The 17875-nt window shown below is 33.1% G+C and overlaps 1 protein-coding gene across 4 annotated transcripts in view; it reads left to right on the forward strand.

Moving 5' to 3' along the window:
* SNX13 (sorting nexin 13) overlaps positions 1 to 17875 on the forward strand; it is a 127567-nt gene that overhangs the window by 42148 nt on the left and 67544 nt on the right. For 3 of the 4 annotated variants that reach the window (XM_040644219.1, XM_040644221.1, XM_040644220.1), the window contains exons 2-5: positions 4121 to 4233; positions 8188 to 8290; positions 9604 to 9693; positions 10737 to 10858. In XM_040644219.1, coding sequence (XP_040500153.1) covers positions 4121 to 4233; positions 8188 to 8290; positions 9604 to 9693; positions 10737 to 10858 — 428 coding nt within the window. Of the gene's footprint in view, positions 1 to 4120; positions 4234 to 8187; positions 8291 to 9603; positions 9694 to 10736; positions 10859 to 17875 lie in introns of those variants that run through there. The other variant, XM_040644222.1, reaches the window with a different exon arrangement.

Raw genomic sequence — 17875 nt, forward strand, 5'->3', positions numbered from 1 at the left:
TAGGATCAAATCTCACTCTTACACTTATTAGCTTGCATGACATTAGGCAGTTTTTTTAAAGCTTCTCTGCGCTTTAGTTTCTCTGTTGCTAAACTAAGAATAATAGTGAACACTTGACATTGGACTCATTTATTTACTCCCCACAATAGACACGTGACTTAGCTGAAGAAATTAAGGCATGTAGTGGTGATCCAACTAATAAATAGTAAAGGTAAGATTTGTACTCAGTCTAACTCCAGAGTCCATATTGTTTGGGCACTATGCTGTCCTAACTTCTTTATTACTTAGTAATGTTCTGAGAAATAAATGGGGTAGAGTATGTAGAATGTTTTGTACAGTTTTGGTTCTCAAAGGTTTTTAGGTTTTAGAGTTTGTGAATAAGGTTTTGTGGACCTAGATTAATTTAAGGGGAATTATATATATATTAATTATTATATATTATATTATATTATATTATATTATATTATATTATATATAAATATATATTAATTAATATATATTTATTAATTATATATATATTAAGGGGAATTATAAATATATAGTTGTCTTAAGTTCTAAACAGTTTTGATAGCTTGTTGGAATGAAAGAATCACAGACATAATGGATCAGCATCTGCATTTAAGATCCTTGAAGTTTGAGAAGACTGGAGTAGATGATCTTGAAGGTTTCTTCCAGTCCCCAGTTGGTGAGTCAGTGGTTCTAGGGAATCAGATAGCAAGGATATTTTAGCGTTGATTATTGTATTTAGAGAAGAGAATGATAATATATCAAATATTATTTTAAGGTAAATCACCGTAATAGAGATTTATTTCTGTTTTTTGGCTTCCATGTTAGGTCAACACTTGAGGTAATTAATACCCGTTTGAATTTGTAGATAGTTTCTGATGTGGTCCAAAATGATCCTACAGGGGCACCTGGGTGGCTCAGTCATTAAGTGTCTGCTTTCGGCTTGGGGCGTGAGCCCGGAGTCCTGGGATCAAGCCCCGCATCGGGCTCCTCCGCTGGGAGCCTGCTTCTTCCTCTCCCACTCCCCCTGCTTGTGTTCCCTCTCTTGCTGGCTGTCTCTCTCTCTGCCAAGTAAATCAGTAAAAATCTTAAAAAAAAAAAAAACAAACCCAAAACCACCTGTCTTTAAAACAAAACAAAACAAAATGATCCTACATTTTATCATCTTGTATCATCTTAGGAAATAGTTAGAACTGTGTTTTTATGTGGTAAAAGATCAATTGTTTTCCTTAATTTCACCAAATAATAACATAGTAATATCAGCAAATTATGTATGTGTGTGTGTGTGTGTGTGTGTGTGTGTGTATCTATATCTATATCTATATCTATATCTATATATATTGGAACACTAAGAATAATATAAAACTTTCTAGTTTTGTACAATTCACTATTCTGGTTTCAAAAAACAATTTAAAATTTGAAGTTAACTATTGTAAGAGATTACAAAGCAAATGAACACCGGACTTGCTTGATTGAAAATGTGTAATTTTATTAGTCTACGGAATATAAAACTTTCTCTCAAAATTAAAGAAAGGGTCTTCTTTTGTAGATTTTTAAAAATATGACAGTAATGTCTGTTTTGTTCACGTTAAATCATTAGTACCTGGCACACTGTAATAGATATTGACGAGTATTTATTGAATGAATGAATAAGAATTTGTGTTTTGATCATTTTGCTACCATTTTCAAATGAGAGGAGATAAGATTGTGAAAACTTGCATTTTAGACATCCGAGCATCTCCCCGTGTTAACTAGCTGCTGCATTTAATAATCTTCCTCATATTAACTAATAGTGATTCTTTGAAAATTTTTTTAATTGTGAGAGGTATGATTCAAACAGAAAAAGAAATACTGCATTTATTATGCTCCCTTCCTTTATCTACAGAGGTAGCTGCTTGGTTTCATTTTTAAAACCTCTTAATATATCTAAACAGTAAGTTGTTTAGCTTTGAAAAACTGGCTAGCAAGCATAAATCTAACTTTGTAAAGAAAGAATAATATTGCAAATACTAGGTCAGACCTCACTCAAGAAAGTAGTTTGAATAAAATATCTGGGTCATAGTCTGGTTTCACCCCCCTGAGAGTTTTTGACAACTCCTTGCAGGGAAGTCAGTGGATAAGGTTTTGAGTGAATCTTGAGAAATAGCATCTGCTTTCCATAGTTGGGCATCTGGCAGTACTGTAATGTGGATCCAGATACTGGGGTGTTCAGCAGAAGTATTGTCAGAGGGATTGGACTGCTCTGTACCTTATTCCAAGTCCCCCTGCCTTCCTCATAGCTCTTAGAAGTCAGAGGCCACTTACGTAGGTGAGATAGTATCCCCAGCTGATTGAGGGAGGAGATCATGAGGGCAAAGCAGAAACTTCAGCAGTGGGGCACTCTGTCTTCTCTTTAAAAAGTGGCCAGGATGGGGGCGCCTGGGTGGCTCAGTTGAGCGCCTGTCTTCAGCTCGGGTCATGATCCCAGGGTCCTGGGATCAAGCCCTGCATCGGGCTCCCTGCTTGGCGGGGAGCCTGCTTCTTCCTCTCCCTTGGTTGCTCCCCCTCCTTGTGCTCTCTCTCTCTGTCAAATAAATAAATAAAATCTTAAAAAAAAAAAAGTGCCAGGATGAGGAAAAAGATAATAAAAATACAAATGAATAAGAATTGCACCAGCCTTATATAAAGAAGAAATTTTTAAAAACTTTCCCAGAGTGACATAAAAGAGAATATGAATAAATGGAGAAATAATACTTGGGGTAGGAAGACTCATTATTACAAATTCTCCTTAAATAAATTCTTTGTAAGATTTCTGTTCATAGATCATCTAGTTGAGAGCTTCTTATGTGGAGATCGATCTATCTATCTATCTATCTATCTATCTATCTATAAAACTTACATAGGAACCATATATATTTTTCTTCATAGCAATTATCCCCATCTGATATAACTGTAAATTTATTATTTGTTTTTTTCCCCTTCTGGAATGTAAATTTAACAGAAGTCTATAAATTTAGCAGAGTGTGCTTGTCTTTCTGTCCTTGCTAGAATGTAGCCTTATGAGGATATGTTTTATTCCTTGTGGTTTCCCCAGCACCTTGAGCTTATAGCACATAGAAAGCAGTCAATGACTGGCGAATGAATGAATAAATAAAACTGCCTTTCTCTTGTAATCCATAGAACTTATTGTCTATTCCATAGTTTTTTGGTCATTAATTTTGTTCACTTTAGCATCTTATAATGCTTTCTATTATTTTCTTTTGGTTCAGTGTCTAATTGTTTCATTCCTGTAAGACATTCTTCTCTGTGCTCCTTGATGGCAGGAATGGGACAAATGCTGCCTTTGTGGACCTCACAGTACAAGACAAATGGATGTAGGATTTTGTTGAATTGAATACGTTTATTTATTCATAATTACTTAAATTGTTAAAATCCAGTTTGCCTTCAACAAAAGGAGTATTTTAAATATATAATACAGTATAATTCTAAACGGAATAGGGTTTTTATTTATTTTTAAGGACAATTTTTGGAGATTTTTTTGAGTTCATGGCATGTTTTGGTATTTGAAAGTTGAAAGTTGTGCAATTATAATTTTACAAATTTCTGGACACAATTTGCGTTAAAAGAAACAATTTTCAGTGAGATGTGGATTTCTTACCTTGAAATTTTAATTTTTTAAAAATGTCTCATTATGCTATAGTTATGTTGGAACTTAGTTTTCAAATGAAGTATTCTAAACAAGTACAACTTTGTAGTCTACCTAACTCTTTATATATAAACGTTTTCATAAACCCTTTAAAAAAAATTTTTTTTTACCATTTTTCATGCCAGCAGATCATTCCACAATTTGTGTAATGATTGCTTGCTGTGCATTTACGTTGTCACTACGTTTTTAAAAAATCATTGCTGATGTACTTAAATCCTTTCTGCATATAGATTTTGTATATTGTTTCTTGGAGATAAATCTCTAAGAATGTAGTTAACATTTTCAAAAGCAAATACTTAACGATTACTGAAACAGTACCTGTATATGTTTAAAAGGAGAAATGTAAAACTATGTAGAAATTTTGTTGGTTCTTTTCTAATTCATAAGGACATTTATTTATTAAATTTTTTTTTCTTTGCTTTATTTCAGACCAGTCTATCCATATGGGGATGGGGAAGCCTTGGCATTGTCCTTTCTCTGATAACCTTTGGACCCTTTGTAATATTTTATTTGGCCTTTTATATCCTCTGCTTTGTGGGTGGGTAAGTATTCTCAGTGAATCTTAACAATTCACATGTCATACTCTTATTAGAAATTGAAACAAATGACCACGAGACCTCAATCAGAAGAAAAAAATGATCATGAGAAATGGTATGATTTATTTGTGAATGCAATTTTTACAAATTATTTTTTACCAAAGTTATTATAAAGTAAAATTAAGATATCCAATAAAACAAAAGTGGTGGCAATCGTTATTTGTACCAAAAATATGGATACAAAAATTTTCAATTTTTGATGATATAAAACTTTTTTGTATAATTTTAAAAGTTTTAAAGACTTTTTATTCCTTTTGGTGTTACTACCTTTTAAGGTTGAAAATTTTTTATCTTACAATATTAACAAGATAAGTTAAATTGAGATGATTCATCAAGTTTTATATAGTATAGTAGAAGATAGTTTCATCGATTAGACTTCATGCAATAATATTATTTCCCTTAGTGAATGCTGTCATTTTGTTATAGAAAATTCAAATACCTGATGTTGCCATTCTCTCTTCATTGTTTATTGGATTATGCTTTACATTGAGTCGATAAACCTTTGCAAGAGAGGTTTCAGTCCTGATATAGTATAGCTTCCTGTGCGGAGCAGTTGATATTAGTTGTGAATTATATCTGAGAAAAGTATAGAGAAGAGAGGTAGATGCTTGATACTTAGTTACTCAAACCAGGATAGCTTAACTGACCTGAATATTTTGTTGTTAGTACATATATTTATATATATGTGTGTGTGTATGTATGTGTATGTATAAGATACGTTTAAGTAACTATTTGTGGAATGAATATATTTGAGTTCTTTTTAAAAACTCTTTTGAGGCCCCAAATATTTGGAGAGTATTTGAACCTGTAGGTTTAGAAAACTTAGCTGAATTGAATAGCGTATATAAACCGTGGCCCGAAAGACTGTATAAAACACTCAGGGAGTGGTTTCTGAATGTACTTACCGTGACCTCCCACCTCTTTCACAGTAGGGCTTGAAAGTTCTGTGTGTCCATTTTAGAGGGAGTGCACCCACTGTTTGTGGAACAAGTGAGAATCAAATCAAGTTGCTACCTCAAGTACTATTCCTAAAACTGCATTTATTTTAGATTTAATAGTTTCATTATAATTGCTTAGATATGGTACTGTATACTGAAACAATTAGAAATAAGCCTTAGGCATCAGATAAATGGAATTTTGAATGTCTGTACTGACTATAAAGATGATTGAAGACTATAAATCTGCAGCCCCCTGGGCTTCCTAAATTACACTCCTTTGCACAAATTAAGACCAGAGCAGAATGGTTGTATAGCTGTATGGTTGCACCTTTTCCCCACAGAGTCATGGCTGCTTTTATTGATTGGAAAGGAAACTGTTTTGAGGAGATGTTTCTCTGGAAAGGAGAGATTTCTTCTCTTTCATGAATTAAATAAACCCTTGGCAAAAGTGAAGGAGAATGATTTCAGACTATTTCCCAATATTTCAGAAAGGGAGGAAATTGTAGCTTGCTTTGTCAGTAGGAGCCCTAGGAACTTTGTCAGTAGGAGCCCTTGGAAGTTGGAGGGGTGGAGAATCATGTCTCATACACTGAAGTGCTCCATATAATGTTTTGGAAGAGGGGAAGGGTGATGAGCCCATGCATTTCAAAGTCATGGTAACCTTTTTTGTTTCCTTTTTGAGTCTGCAGTTTTATCAGGGCGTAATCAAAGTCGTTTTTGGATACCTCTGAAGTTCTGTAAAAATTTTTAGAGAAGGTATTGGATGGTATGCCAGGGTCACTAAAAACTCATTAGATAATATTAAGAGTCACATGGTAGGGTCTGAAATTCCAAGTTCGTGCTATGTCGTAAATGTTCTCGTCTGATGTTCTGTTCCAACAGATTGTTAATCTCAGTGAAATTCACTGCCATAGTAGGGCGACTTCAACTTAAGTATAGAAAGCCTCCCAAAAGTGTCCCAGAGGATTAATTAAGCATTTCTGAATTACTCATTTATGGTCAATGAGTACTATAGTTCCTGAATCAAATCTTTCCTATTTTGCCTATAATTAGAATGATTGTTTTTTCTTTAATGTAACTTAGTATAGTTTAATGCCTTATGAATTTTTTGAAGAGCAAATATAGGCTTTTAAATACCAATCTCAAGTAAAATAATTACATTTCATATAATCATTTTTTGGTTTTAGTGTGTTTTTTATTGTCTTAAGTTTTTAAAGATACTTTTTTTTCTTACATAAAATGCAAGTTTGAGAGGAATTAATACATTTTCCTATGGAAACCACCTTTTTTAAAAAATTTTAAAAAAAATTCTGCGGTTAACCACCTACAGTGTTGGTAATGTATATGTTTTGCTGATAGTCAAAGCTAATTCTATATTTTCTAATATAAAGATACCTTTTGGAAGGAAAATCCCTTAGGATTTTTTGTATTATGTGTTTTTTTGTTTTTTGGGGGGGATACTATTGATACTGTATTATGGGTTATTTAATGGGATTCTGTTAGTTTGGGTGATGCAGTCATTTTTAGCACCTGTTTTTGCTTAAACCTCAAGGCTGAAACAGGTGCTTTGTGAGATTAGACTGTTCCTTAGCTTACTTTCCTACTGTCATTCTTTGGACAAATGTTAGTGTTTTATCAGTCTGTCTCATAATAATAATTTTAGAAATACATAGTTAATATAAGGATTTAATTTTGTCTGTAAATCCGCTTATCACTAGATAAAACTGAAATATGGGGCCAACTTGATTCTTCGTAATAATATCAGATGCAAGACAGGTGAAACTTACTGACAATTCCAAGGCCAGCTTTTTAAAAAGAAACAACAGAATTCATGACATGGGCTGATATGATTTTGTTTTCTCAACTCATCTTTCAGCTTTTGTGGTGCTTGTACTGGAAGAGCAGCAGATAGGGGCGCCTGGGTGGCGCAGTCGTTCAGCGTCTGCCTTCAGCTCAGGGCGTGATCCCAGCGTTATGGGATCGAGCCCCACATCAGGCTCCTCCGCTATGAGCCTGCTTCTTCCTCTCCCACTCCCGCTGCTTGTGTTCCCTCTCTCGCTGGCTGTCTCTCTCTCTGTCAAGTGAATAAATAAAATCTTAAAAAAAAAAAAAAGAAAGAAAGAAAGAAAGAAAGAGCAGCAGATAACCACAAAAAGCAGAGGATTTTGAGAATCTTCCTTTTAGTAGTTGAGGCTGACCCATATTTAATTTTTCATAGTTCCCCTCTTGTCACAACAGCAATTGAATTGTTGTAAGATTACTATGAGATTATTATGATGTTAGAATTTGATGTTTTTCTATTATGGATTTCCTATCTACTTAGTAGTGCTTAGATTGAACTGGTAAATTTTAAATATAGGAAATATTGATAGCATTTAGTCAATATGTAGAGTAAAACAGTTCTAAACCAGTTTTTATCTTACTTCAACTCTATAATGGTTTTAAAATAATTAGCCTTTGGGATGTATTTATATGTATTTTTAAATTCCAGACTGATTATGAACTATATCTTTTTTTCTTCTTTGGCCTTTGTTTATTCTGTTTCCATAAGGGCAAGTTGCGTTACTGTCTCACATTAATTAGTTAATAGAACTACAGCAATGTGTGATTTTAGCTATAGATTTAGATCTCATTTGTCTTTATCCTTGGTTAGCTAGCCTACTTATTTAGCAAAGGCTGATTTTCCTAAAGTTTGAACTTGTTGCCTGAGATTCTTTATGAAATATACTTATATGAAAACTTTGAAAGACATCTTATATAAATTCACAGAATATTTACAGTTGTTTTAAACTCTGGACTGTAACAAAATTGTTGGTTACTTGCCTTGCCGAAGTCAAAAACTGATTTTTTTAGTGAGTGATAAACCATCTATTAAATCTGGAAAGTGTCTTTGGCTAATAGATGTGTTAAGTTATAAAAGAATTTTGGTTTTGTTTCTATAATTAAATTTTTTCTTCCCCAGGGGTTTTGTGGTTACTCTCCTGTTTGGAAAAACAAACTCAGAGAAGTACCTAGAGCAGTGTGAACATTCATTTCTTCCTCCAACATCAACTGGGATTCCTAAGGTAAATAGGGTAAAGGACTGTAAAACCTCAAAGTCTTACTCTATAAAGTGATGGTAATGTGAGTATCTGTATATGGCTTGGCAGATGTTCCTATAATTCACTAATGCTCACTATAAACTTACGAGACACTTTCTGATCATGTTTAGAAAATGCGTTTTAAAAGATTACTCTGAAAACTTTTGTAGTGTTAGATGTTAAGAGTGGGAATGCAAATTTTAGGAAAAGATAGAAATTTGGGGCCTTTTTCTACTATCCTAACATAGGATTTCAAACTTAGGAATGAAATAAATTGCATAGAAACCTGAGAATAGAAAATGGGTATTCTTTTTTAACTGACTTGAAAAATATAGCATGCAGTATCTATAATTTTAATAATTTAGGCCCAATTATATTTATATCATCTTGAATGTTGGTATTTTTTCCATTTTTTTTGTATCATAATCTATAAGTAAAATTGGAATTTAGTACTATAGGTAGGCTTCAGATTTGCATTGTCTTCAGTTCTTGTGGTATACTGTGATAGTTTGTTTCCTCTTGTATAAAGAGACAAAATGATCTGCAATTGATGCCAGTATCTTAACTTTACAGTTACTAACTTGTCTGTTATATGCCAAGATGTAGGAGATGCAGAGATAATAATATATAATATTACTTTATATTACTGAAATAAAAGAATTTCACCCTATCCTTGAGGTTGCATGTTATAATTTGAAGCGTATGTTTTATATATATGTTTGTGCTTTGGTTTTTTTGTTTTGTTTTGGTTTTGTTTTTTGTTTGTTTGTATTTTTAATTGAAGAGTATCTCACTACTTTTCACTTTATTTCCAGGCCCCTGATTTTATTGAACACTACAGAGAAATAAAGAAATTCATTTTCTTTTATTGCTAAAAATCGTCCCTAAGTAAAATTAATTAAAATATATTTATTTGGCACTTGATATACTGTTTTGGGCTACAAGGGGAAAGGGAGAAGAGGAGGAGAGTTTAATAAAGATAATTATTAATTTGATTCACATGAAACACTAACTTATGGTTTTAAAGTTTCACTGAAATATAGCAACAGTGTATCTTATATTTTCTCACATTCTAAATAATCTTTGCCGATTTTACTAAATTTTTGAGGATAACGATAGATTTTTTTTCTGGGTGTCTAGCTGTGTTAACTTGAGAAATAGTGCTTGGTTTGTATGAGAGCCTCGAGAAATAGGTTATTGACTGACTTGAAGATGACAGGGAAGTTGCAAGTTAGAAGTAAACTTTACAGATTTTAAATCCCGAAACTGTGCAGTAAAATGTTGTGATTTCCTTTAAGTGCTTAGAAGAAATGAAACGAGAAGCCAGGACTATAAAGATTGATAGAAGATTGACAGGTGCCAATATAATTGATGAACCTCTCCAGCAAGTGAGTTTTCGTATGTGGTGTTTGAATTCCTTATATTGTGTTGTAAGGTGTATTTCTTTTGAAATAATTTTTGTTATTTATGTAATATGCTGGAAATTCATTATAATGCTGTTCTTGGATTCTGTACTTAAAGATGCTGCTTATTTATGAAATCATTTATAATGAAGTGTTTTATGTAATATTAAAGCCTTTTGTTTGAATTTGCATTTATTAAAAAGTTTTTGCTGACATATTAGATAATGTCTCTATTTTAAAATGCTCTTTAGCTGATGAATAAGCTTAGTGTTTTGGCAATTCAGACAATTTTACTATAGTTTTTTAAATGGATAGACCAGATTTGATTAAAAAATATTTAAAAATTAGAATTAAAAAAATTATTCTCTCTCCAGATATTTTTCATTGATGTTCATTTGATTATATGTTTATTATAACGTGTTCTTTAAAATTCTAACATTTCTTTTATAGTTAAACCCATATTTAGTTTATCTGATTTTCAAAAATAATATACATCAAGTTGTATTATTTGCTGTATTTATTGACTGATTTAATAGTGTTGGCAGTATCAGAGATATTAGATTTAAGTTAACTCCTGTGTCTTTTTTGTAATTTGGCTGCAATAAATCTGATGATATAATCTTGGAAAAATGGTTTCTTTTTGAGAATTAGTGTCAATTGTCATTATTTTGCACCTCATTCCATCAAGCTAATTAAAACTCTTCATTATATTAGAGCATTGAAAATTTATTTTTTCTGCAGTCTCTGTCTTTACCACAATATGGGTCGGGGTTGACCATAGATAACTCTGATTTTTAAAAAATGTAAGCAGTGGGTGAATTGGGACACCAAAATAATTAAAAATCTTTTGAAATGGTTTTTTAGCATATTGATCCTTTTGTAATAAAGGCAGGTTTTTTTTTTAAATCACAATTTAGTATATAGAGAGTAAATATAAATTGGTAAATAATCCTTTCAGGTTTTAGTTTGCTGCTGATACTTTTTAAATCCTAAAAAGTTGTGTTTTTTTCCCAATATTTTTGTTTTAGGTTATCCAGTTTTCCTTGAGGGATTATGTCCAGTATTGGTATTATACATTAAGTGATGATGAATCTTTTCTTCTTGAAATTAGGCAGACTCTTCAAAATGCACTCATTCAGTTTGCTACTAGGTGAGTTCACTGATGCAGAAAAATTTAAATATATTGTTTATACCAGTAAGGAAAATGACTTTTAAATGGGAGGGGGAAATTATTAATTATTACTAGTTATTAAAAGGTAAGTAGAACAGTAGGTGATTGTGAGATAACTCTCAGATTATAGAGCTAGAGCTCTAAAAAGCTGTACTTCTTTAAATTTAACCTTTACATTTACAGAGTGTTTATCTTAATTAAACCCTGTTCTCTCAGTCTGAATGTCAGTTTCTTCCTCAGGGTCCAATCATGTGTCTTTCACCTTTCTTGCTGAGAATACTTTTTTTCACCTCTTACCCAGATACTCTGTTTTATTTGAGTGCCATGGAAATAGTTTCAATAAAACTATTCTACTTTTGACACATTACCTTATAGAAGTCCTCTCAGTGGAAGAGGAAACCAAAGGAGCATAAGTTAGTGGAGAATATTCAGCTTATTTATTTTCAGAAGGGAGTATATTTTGATGAGTTTCCTTTAAGAAATTTTTGTGAGATATACTAAAACTCTTACTTTACAAAACTCACTTTTATACTGCCTCCTCTATGACAAAATATTTTGGTCTATATCAGAGTATTTAAACTACTTGATTTTTTTGGGTGGCCATTTCATATACAGAAATGAGTTATTTTTGAAAGAAAGGATTTTATGTTTAGATGCGTTTGAAAATTTTTTTTTTTTTTTATTAAAAGATTTTTCTACCCACTACACACAGATTTTCCTACTAGTCTATAGCCTCAAGGTAGGAAGCTGCATGCCATGGCCATGAAAATACTTTTAAATCTGAAAGGTGTTATTTGTCAGCCAACCCCCTTTTCTTCCCCACTTAGGTTCTTGAAATACAATCTTGTACTTTTGAGAATCTTGGAGAAGAGAACTTTGCCCTGGGGCTTTTACTGCATTTTTATCTCTGTGCACATAGATGTTTCCAGCTCAGGCTACCCTATCAGGACTTTTCATCTGTAACTCAGTTAATCCTAAGCTTTAGAGTAGGAGGTTAGTTCCTCAACCTCAGGTCATTGGGGAGGCATGTAGTAGTGTTCATGGTTTGAGTAACAACCTTACTTGTAGAGATAGATTTGAGCTCCTTCTCCCTTAGTATTAACAGCAGACGTTTGCAGAGTAGCCAGCCTTAATTACAAGTGTAGAGTCACTGTGGAACCCAGAAAATAAAGTATAATCAAAGTTCAGAAATAGGATTTTATCTCCTTTATTTCATATATATATAACATTATTGAGTATTAGGTATTCATTCTTTCAGGCAACTTTTCTGAGTCAGTCATTCGCTACTTTTTATAATAACATCATCCTAATGACTTTTTCCCCCTCCTTTGGAAAGGTGGGAATAGGCATTCATTATAGATGTGTTTGATTGCCTAAGTATATATTGAAATATAATAGATTTTAGACCTGGAAAGAACTTTGAACTAGTAATCGGGAGACTTCAGTTTGCATCCTGCTGTGCTACTTAGCTATGAAACTATGAGCACGTATTTTAAAGTTTTTGAATCTTGGTTTTTCTCATATGTGATATAAGCATAGTAATATCTGCCCTGTTCTGCGTTCCTTACAGTAGGTTATTGTTGGCATCAAATTCATCTATCCATTCAACTAATATTTTGTGCTTCCTTTGTACCAACCAGGTGTTGCAGATACGCTTTGAATAAAACAAAATCCCCGATCAGTGGAATGTAATGAAAATAATAGTTGTGAAAATGTTTTGAAAATGGTGAAGGAATTTAGGAATTTAAGTTTTTAATGCCCTCTGACATTTATAATTTCACAACAGATGAGGAAGCTAAGGTCTAGAAAGATTAAATGGTTAGTCCAAGATTATCCAGTGAGTTGGGGCAGGGTATTAGAATCAGATTGTTCGTAGCAGTCTAATGTTCTTTCCTCCATTCCCTTCCAGATATATTATGATCTAGATTTTTCATCTAGAAAAACCACTTTTCTTTACACTTCATGTAATAAATTGTTCTGTTTTTTATTTTCCTGCCGTTTGTAACATTGTATGCTATCAAGCTGAATATTGAGGTAATTGCAGGAAGAGTCAGGTTTCTTCCATCCTAGACTGATCTGAATTTATATCTTTGCTTTCTCATTGGCCTTAAGATTTTGAACAAATTAATCAGCTTTTTTTTTTTTTTTAAGATTTTATTTATTTATTTGACAGAGATAGAGACAGCCAGCGAGAGAGGGAACACAAGCAGGGAGATTGGGAGAGGAAGAAGCAGGCTCATAGCAGAGGAGCCTGATGTGGGGCTCGATCCCATAACGCCGGGATCACGCCCTGAGCCGAAGGCAGACGTTTAACCGCTGTGCCACCCAGGCGCCCCTAATCAGCTTCTTTTGAGCCTTAAGTTTACTCATACATAAAAGGTTGATAAGAATAAAGTTACTTTTGAGGCTGTTTTCAGGCTAAATATGATGTGAAGTAAAAGCCCCTGGCATTCAGTATGGCTCAGTAATTGGTTGTGCCGTTTTTTGTTCTATGTTGGTTTTTTTCCTATTACTACTGAAAGGTACGTCTTACAGAGTCTCCCTGACTGTTTTCAATGCTAGTATCGAGAAAATTAGGTCTGTTTACAATCATTTGAGTAACTACTCCAGTCCATGTTCTGTGCTATCTATTGTATATTCTGGAGCATACAACAGGAGCGCTAAGTTATTGCCTCTGTCCTACAAGTCACAGTCTTGTATAGGGGCCCATGAAGTTCTGAAAATGTATATGGAACTGTTTTTTTCCCTTTTGGGTGGTTATAGATTTCATTTTAAAAAGGGCCTATGACTCCAGAAAAGATTTAGAACCACTCAGTTCTAGTGTTCATATTTATTCATTATCCCGAGGAAACAATTACAGAGTATCAGCATAAAATGAAATGCTAATTTTGAGATGTAAGAGAAAGAAAAGATATACTTAGAGTCTGAAGTCCTGATTTTGAGCTTTAGTGCTATTGTTTATTAAGCTATATGGTCTTGAATGGGCAAAACACATAAATTCTTGGAGTCTGGTGATAACCCATATCTATTTATCAGGTCATTACGGTTAAATGACATCACATGCGAGAGAGTACTTTGTAATGATAACACCTTGTGTAACCTGTAACCCTGTTACTCTAGTAGCAGTTTGGGAATGGAAACCTTCATGGAGCACTGTTGACTTCTTTGTGGTAGAACCTGGGTGTGAACGAGGCTGGAGCTTTAGTGGTTGAATCTGAGATAACCTATGTATTTTTACTTTCCTTTAAATAATATATTAGGTACAAGACTGAGAGTCCTGGGAGATTTGTATTATAATTCTACCAGAACCATTGAGTTACAGTATACTTAAAATTTCTTAACATATGTGTAAAATAATAATAATAATAATAATAATAATAATAAATAATAATAATAACATTTGTAGCAAACTTAGAATTGTGAGGGGCAAATGAGATGATGTCCAAGAAGCATTTCCTGAAGTATTTGTCCACCAATAAGTGGTATTTTGAGCAAGTTACTTGACTTTCTTTGTCCCAGTCTCTGCATCATTAAAATGGGGTAATTATTCCATGGGGTTGTTGTAATGTTTATCTAGAGGAGTAGTGCATGTCAAACACCACAGGATCTATTACATAGTAAATGTTCAGTGAGTGTTAACTTGGTTGTTACTGTTAATTTTTGTTATTTATTACCTTCCTAGGATATATACACACAGATTCTTTGACCTTGTCTTAGTTTGTTCTGTTTTGGGGAGGAAGGAGCAGGTGAAGACAATATTAAAGCACATAAAATGGAGAGAAATAAAGTAGTCATTTGTGTGGTACTGAGAGCAATTTTTATCTAGAGGTAGAATGGACCAGAGTAACTGATAAAGACCCCATGTGGATTGAGGTTAAAACTGGTCTTCAAGAATAAATAGTAGGATAGACAGAAGGATGAAGGACATGTAAGAAAAGAGCAAAGTTCTGAGAAGGGGAATAAGGTTAGTGTTGTAGAAGCAATAAGGAGATACAAGTGATCAAGGAACTTTGTGGCTTTCAGAGGTATGAAATGTGGCAACTAGGTTCATCTGTTACCCTTAATCTTAGCAGAAGGGAGATACATTCTAATGCCACTGTGTTCTTCCTAAAGGGTTTTCCCATGGCAAGAGGAGGTATAGGCTAGGTAGGTTCCAAGATTCAGTGGTTGTAATACTAATGATAGCACTCTTTCTGGAATGATGGGGGATATGTTCTGAACGTTTAACCATTTTTCTCACTAACCATTTTGCTGTAGAAGTAATTAGATCATGTGTTCCTGGACCTGTCCAAAAGGCAGGCACAACTCAAATAATGCAACATTACATTTGCAACAGTAAAGTTGTATACTCTTTTGCCATTTTACATTCTTTGCCATTTGAAAACTTAGCTTAAAACTGGCTTTAATTAGAAAGAAGATTATTGTTGTATTTACTACAATGTAGCAAAAACAAGTAGGAACCTTTAAGTGTTTAAAAGAAGGGGCAATAAGTTAATGTTTTTGCATGTGTGGAATAGACCAGGGGTTGTTAATTGTATAGTTATATAATTCACATACCATACAGTTTACGCACTTAAAGCCAGTGGCTCTTAATATATTTATAGAGTTGTGCACCCTTGATCACCATCAATTTTAGAACATTTTATTTTTTATTTTTTTTATTTTTATTTTTTAAAGATTTTATTTATTTGACAGAGAGACAGCCAGTGAGAGAGGGCATGAACCACATTTTGTTTATGCATCAGTTGGTGGACATAGGGATTGTTTCCACCTTTCGGATATTATGAGGAATGCTACTATGAACATTCATATACATATTTTTCTGTGGACTTATGTTTTCATTTCTCTTGGATATATAGGAGTAGAGTTTCTGAATCACGTGGTAACTCTTTAACCTTTGAGGAACTGTAAATTGTTTTTCAAAGTGACTGCGTATTCTCACCAACACTGTATGAGATTTCCATATTCTCCACATCTTTGCTTATACTTGTTTTTGTCTCTTTTTTTTCCCCTTCAATTCTGTTTATTTAAGTAATCTCAGTAACCCGTGTGGGGCTTGAACTCATGAGCTTGAGATCAAGAGTCACATGTTCTTAAGACTGAGCCAGCCAGGTGCCCCATGATTTTGTCTGTCTTTTGGATTACAGCCATCCTCGTGGGTGTGAACTGATATTTCATTATGGTTTTGATTTGCATTTCTCTGATAGGTAATGATACTGAGCATCTTTTCATGTGCTTATGAGTCATTTGTATAGCTTCTTTGGAGGATGTCTATTCAGATCATTTCCCCATTTTTAAATTAGGTTATTTGTAATTTTATTATTAAATGGAGTGTATTGTAGTCAGTTTTTGTAAATACAGTTTTATTGTGCAGTCACACTGATTTGTTTGCATTTTTGTCCATGGCTGCTTTTGTGCTGCAGTGGTAGAGTTGACTAGTTGTGACCCCAGACAGTGTCGTCTGCAAAGCCTAAAGTAGTCGCTCTTTGGCTCATTAGAGAACAAGTTTTCTGACCCCTGAAGCAGTTTTGTAGTCATTAAAATATTTAGGAAGTATTGTTAAACAAATAAGAAATATTTTAGAATAAAAATCATGCAGTATAGTGTATGATTTTAGCTGTGTAAAAAACTGTCAGTATGCATGCATAGCAAAGAGACTAATGGGAAATACACTCAAATATTAACTGGTCTTCGGATTGTGGATTTATGGCTGATTATAACTTATGCTAAATATCAAAAGAAGGATATTACACTTTACAAAATGGGAATGTATTACTTTTATAGCCAGAGATAAACAGAAACATTTGGTAATGAGCAATAAAGATCTCTAGGATGGCTTATTTTAAACTAAATTAATTTTCCTCTTTCTCTTTTTTTTATGTTCTTAGGAACATATAAGAATCATTTTTTTTCAACTATAGATGATATGTTTTGTATAGGTAGCCACTATCCTTCTATGGCTTTGGAAAGTGATCTGGAAAATAATGCTTAATATAGTGTTTTGTACATGATGAAATAGTGAATAGTCAATAAACTCCTGTTGATTGAGTTCCCATTTATGACTTACATGTTACTTTTTTTTTTCCACATAATTTTAATATATTTCTCTATTGAATCTAGGAATGTTTCATTTGTCAGGTACATTTTACTAGATATCTTGTTTATTAAAATAATTAACAGCATTACTTTAATTTTTTAATACTTAACATTATACCTAAGAGGATGCACACTTAGTTCCACGTTATTTATTTTTTTCCTTTCCTGTAGCTTGTTTAAGGCTTCCAGCTCTGTGTTCTTTACACTCAACCTCTGAGATAGGTGAGTGTGCTTGATGTGTGTTTCTCTAAGTTCTTCATTGTATTCTGAGGTCCACATCCTTTAGAACATCTGGATCTTTCACCTCTTTGAAGCATTGGGGCACAGGATGTAGAACTGGACTCCTTATGTAGTGTTTTCATTCTCTAAGTACCATTTCCTTTAATATGGTTAAATAAAACTGCATACCTAAAATTTTTCTCCATTTCTTCCAATTTGTTTATAACTTTAAGAGTCAGGAAGTTTTGTGTTCTTGTTAAGGTAAAGAAAACACTGAATTGAAAATTAAGAATCCTGATTTATTTTTTTAAACAAAGCCTTGATCTCACTAGCTATATAATCTAGAATAAGTAATTAAAGTCTGGAGCTGCAGTGATACAGACTTGTAATTATTTCAGATCCCTTGAAGTTCTAAAATATTAAGACTCTTGGTTTGTTTTTATTTTTCCAGTCATACCTTGTCCTCAAAACATGCACTTCATATACTCCGTCATACCTTACATTTTGAATATTATTTCGGGAGTTATTTTGTATAGCGTCTAATATTGCTAATTAGATTTAATTAGGAATTAAAGTACTTTTCTAGTCTGTTATTTTACTAGTAGGATGTCTTAGAATAGGATGATAATAAAGTTTTTATACCTCTTATATGTCTATGTGGTCAGAAAGAATGCTTGATTT

The sequence above is a fragment of the Ursus maritimus genome, unplaced genomic scaffold, assembly GCF_017311325.1.
Source record: "Ursus maritimus isolate PB19 unplaced genomic scaffold, ASM1731132v1 scaffold_3, whole genome shotgun sequence".
Taxonomy (NCBI): Eukaryota; Metazoa; Chordata; class Mammalia; order Carnivora; family Ursidae; genus Ursus; species Ursus maritimus.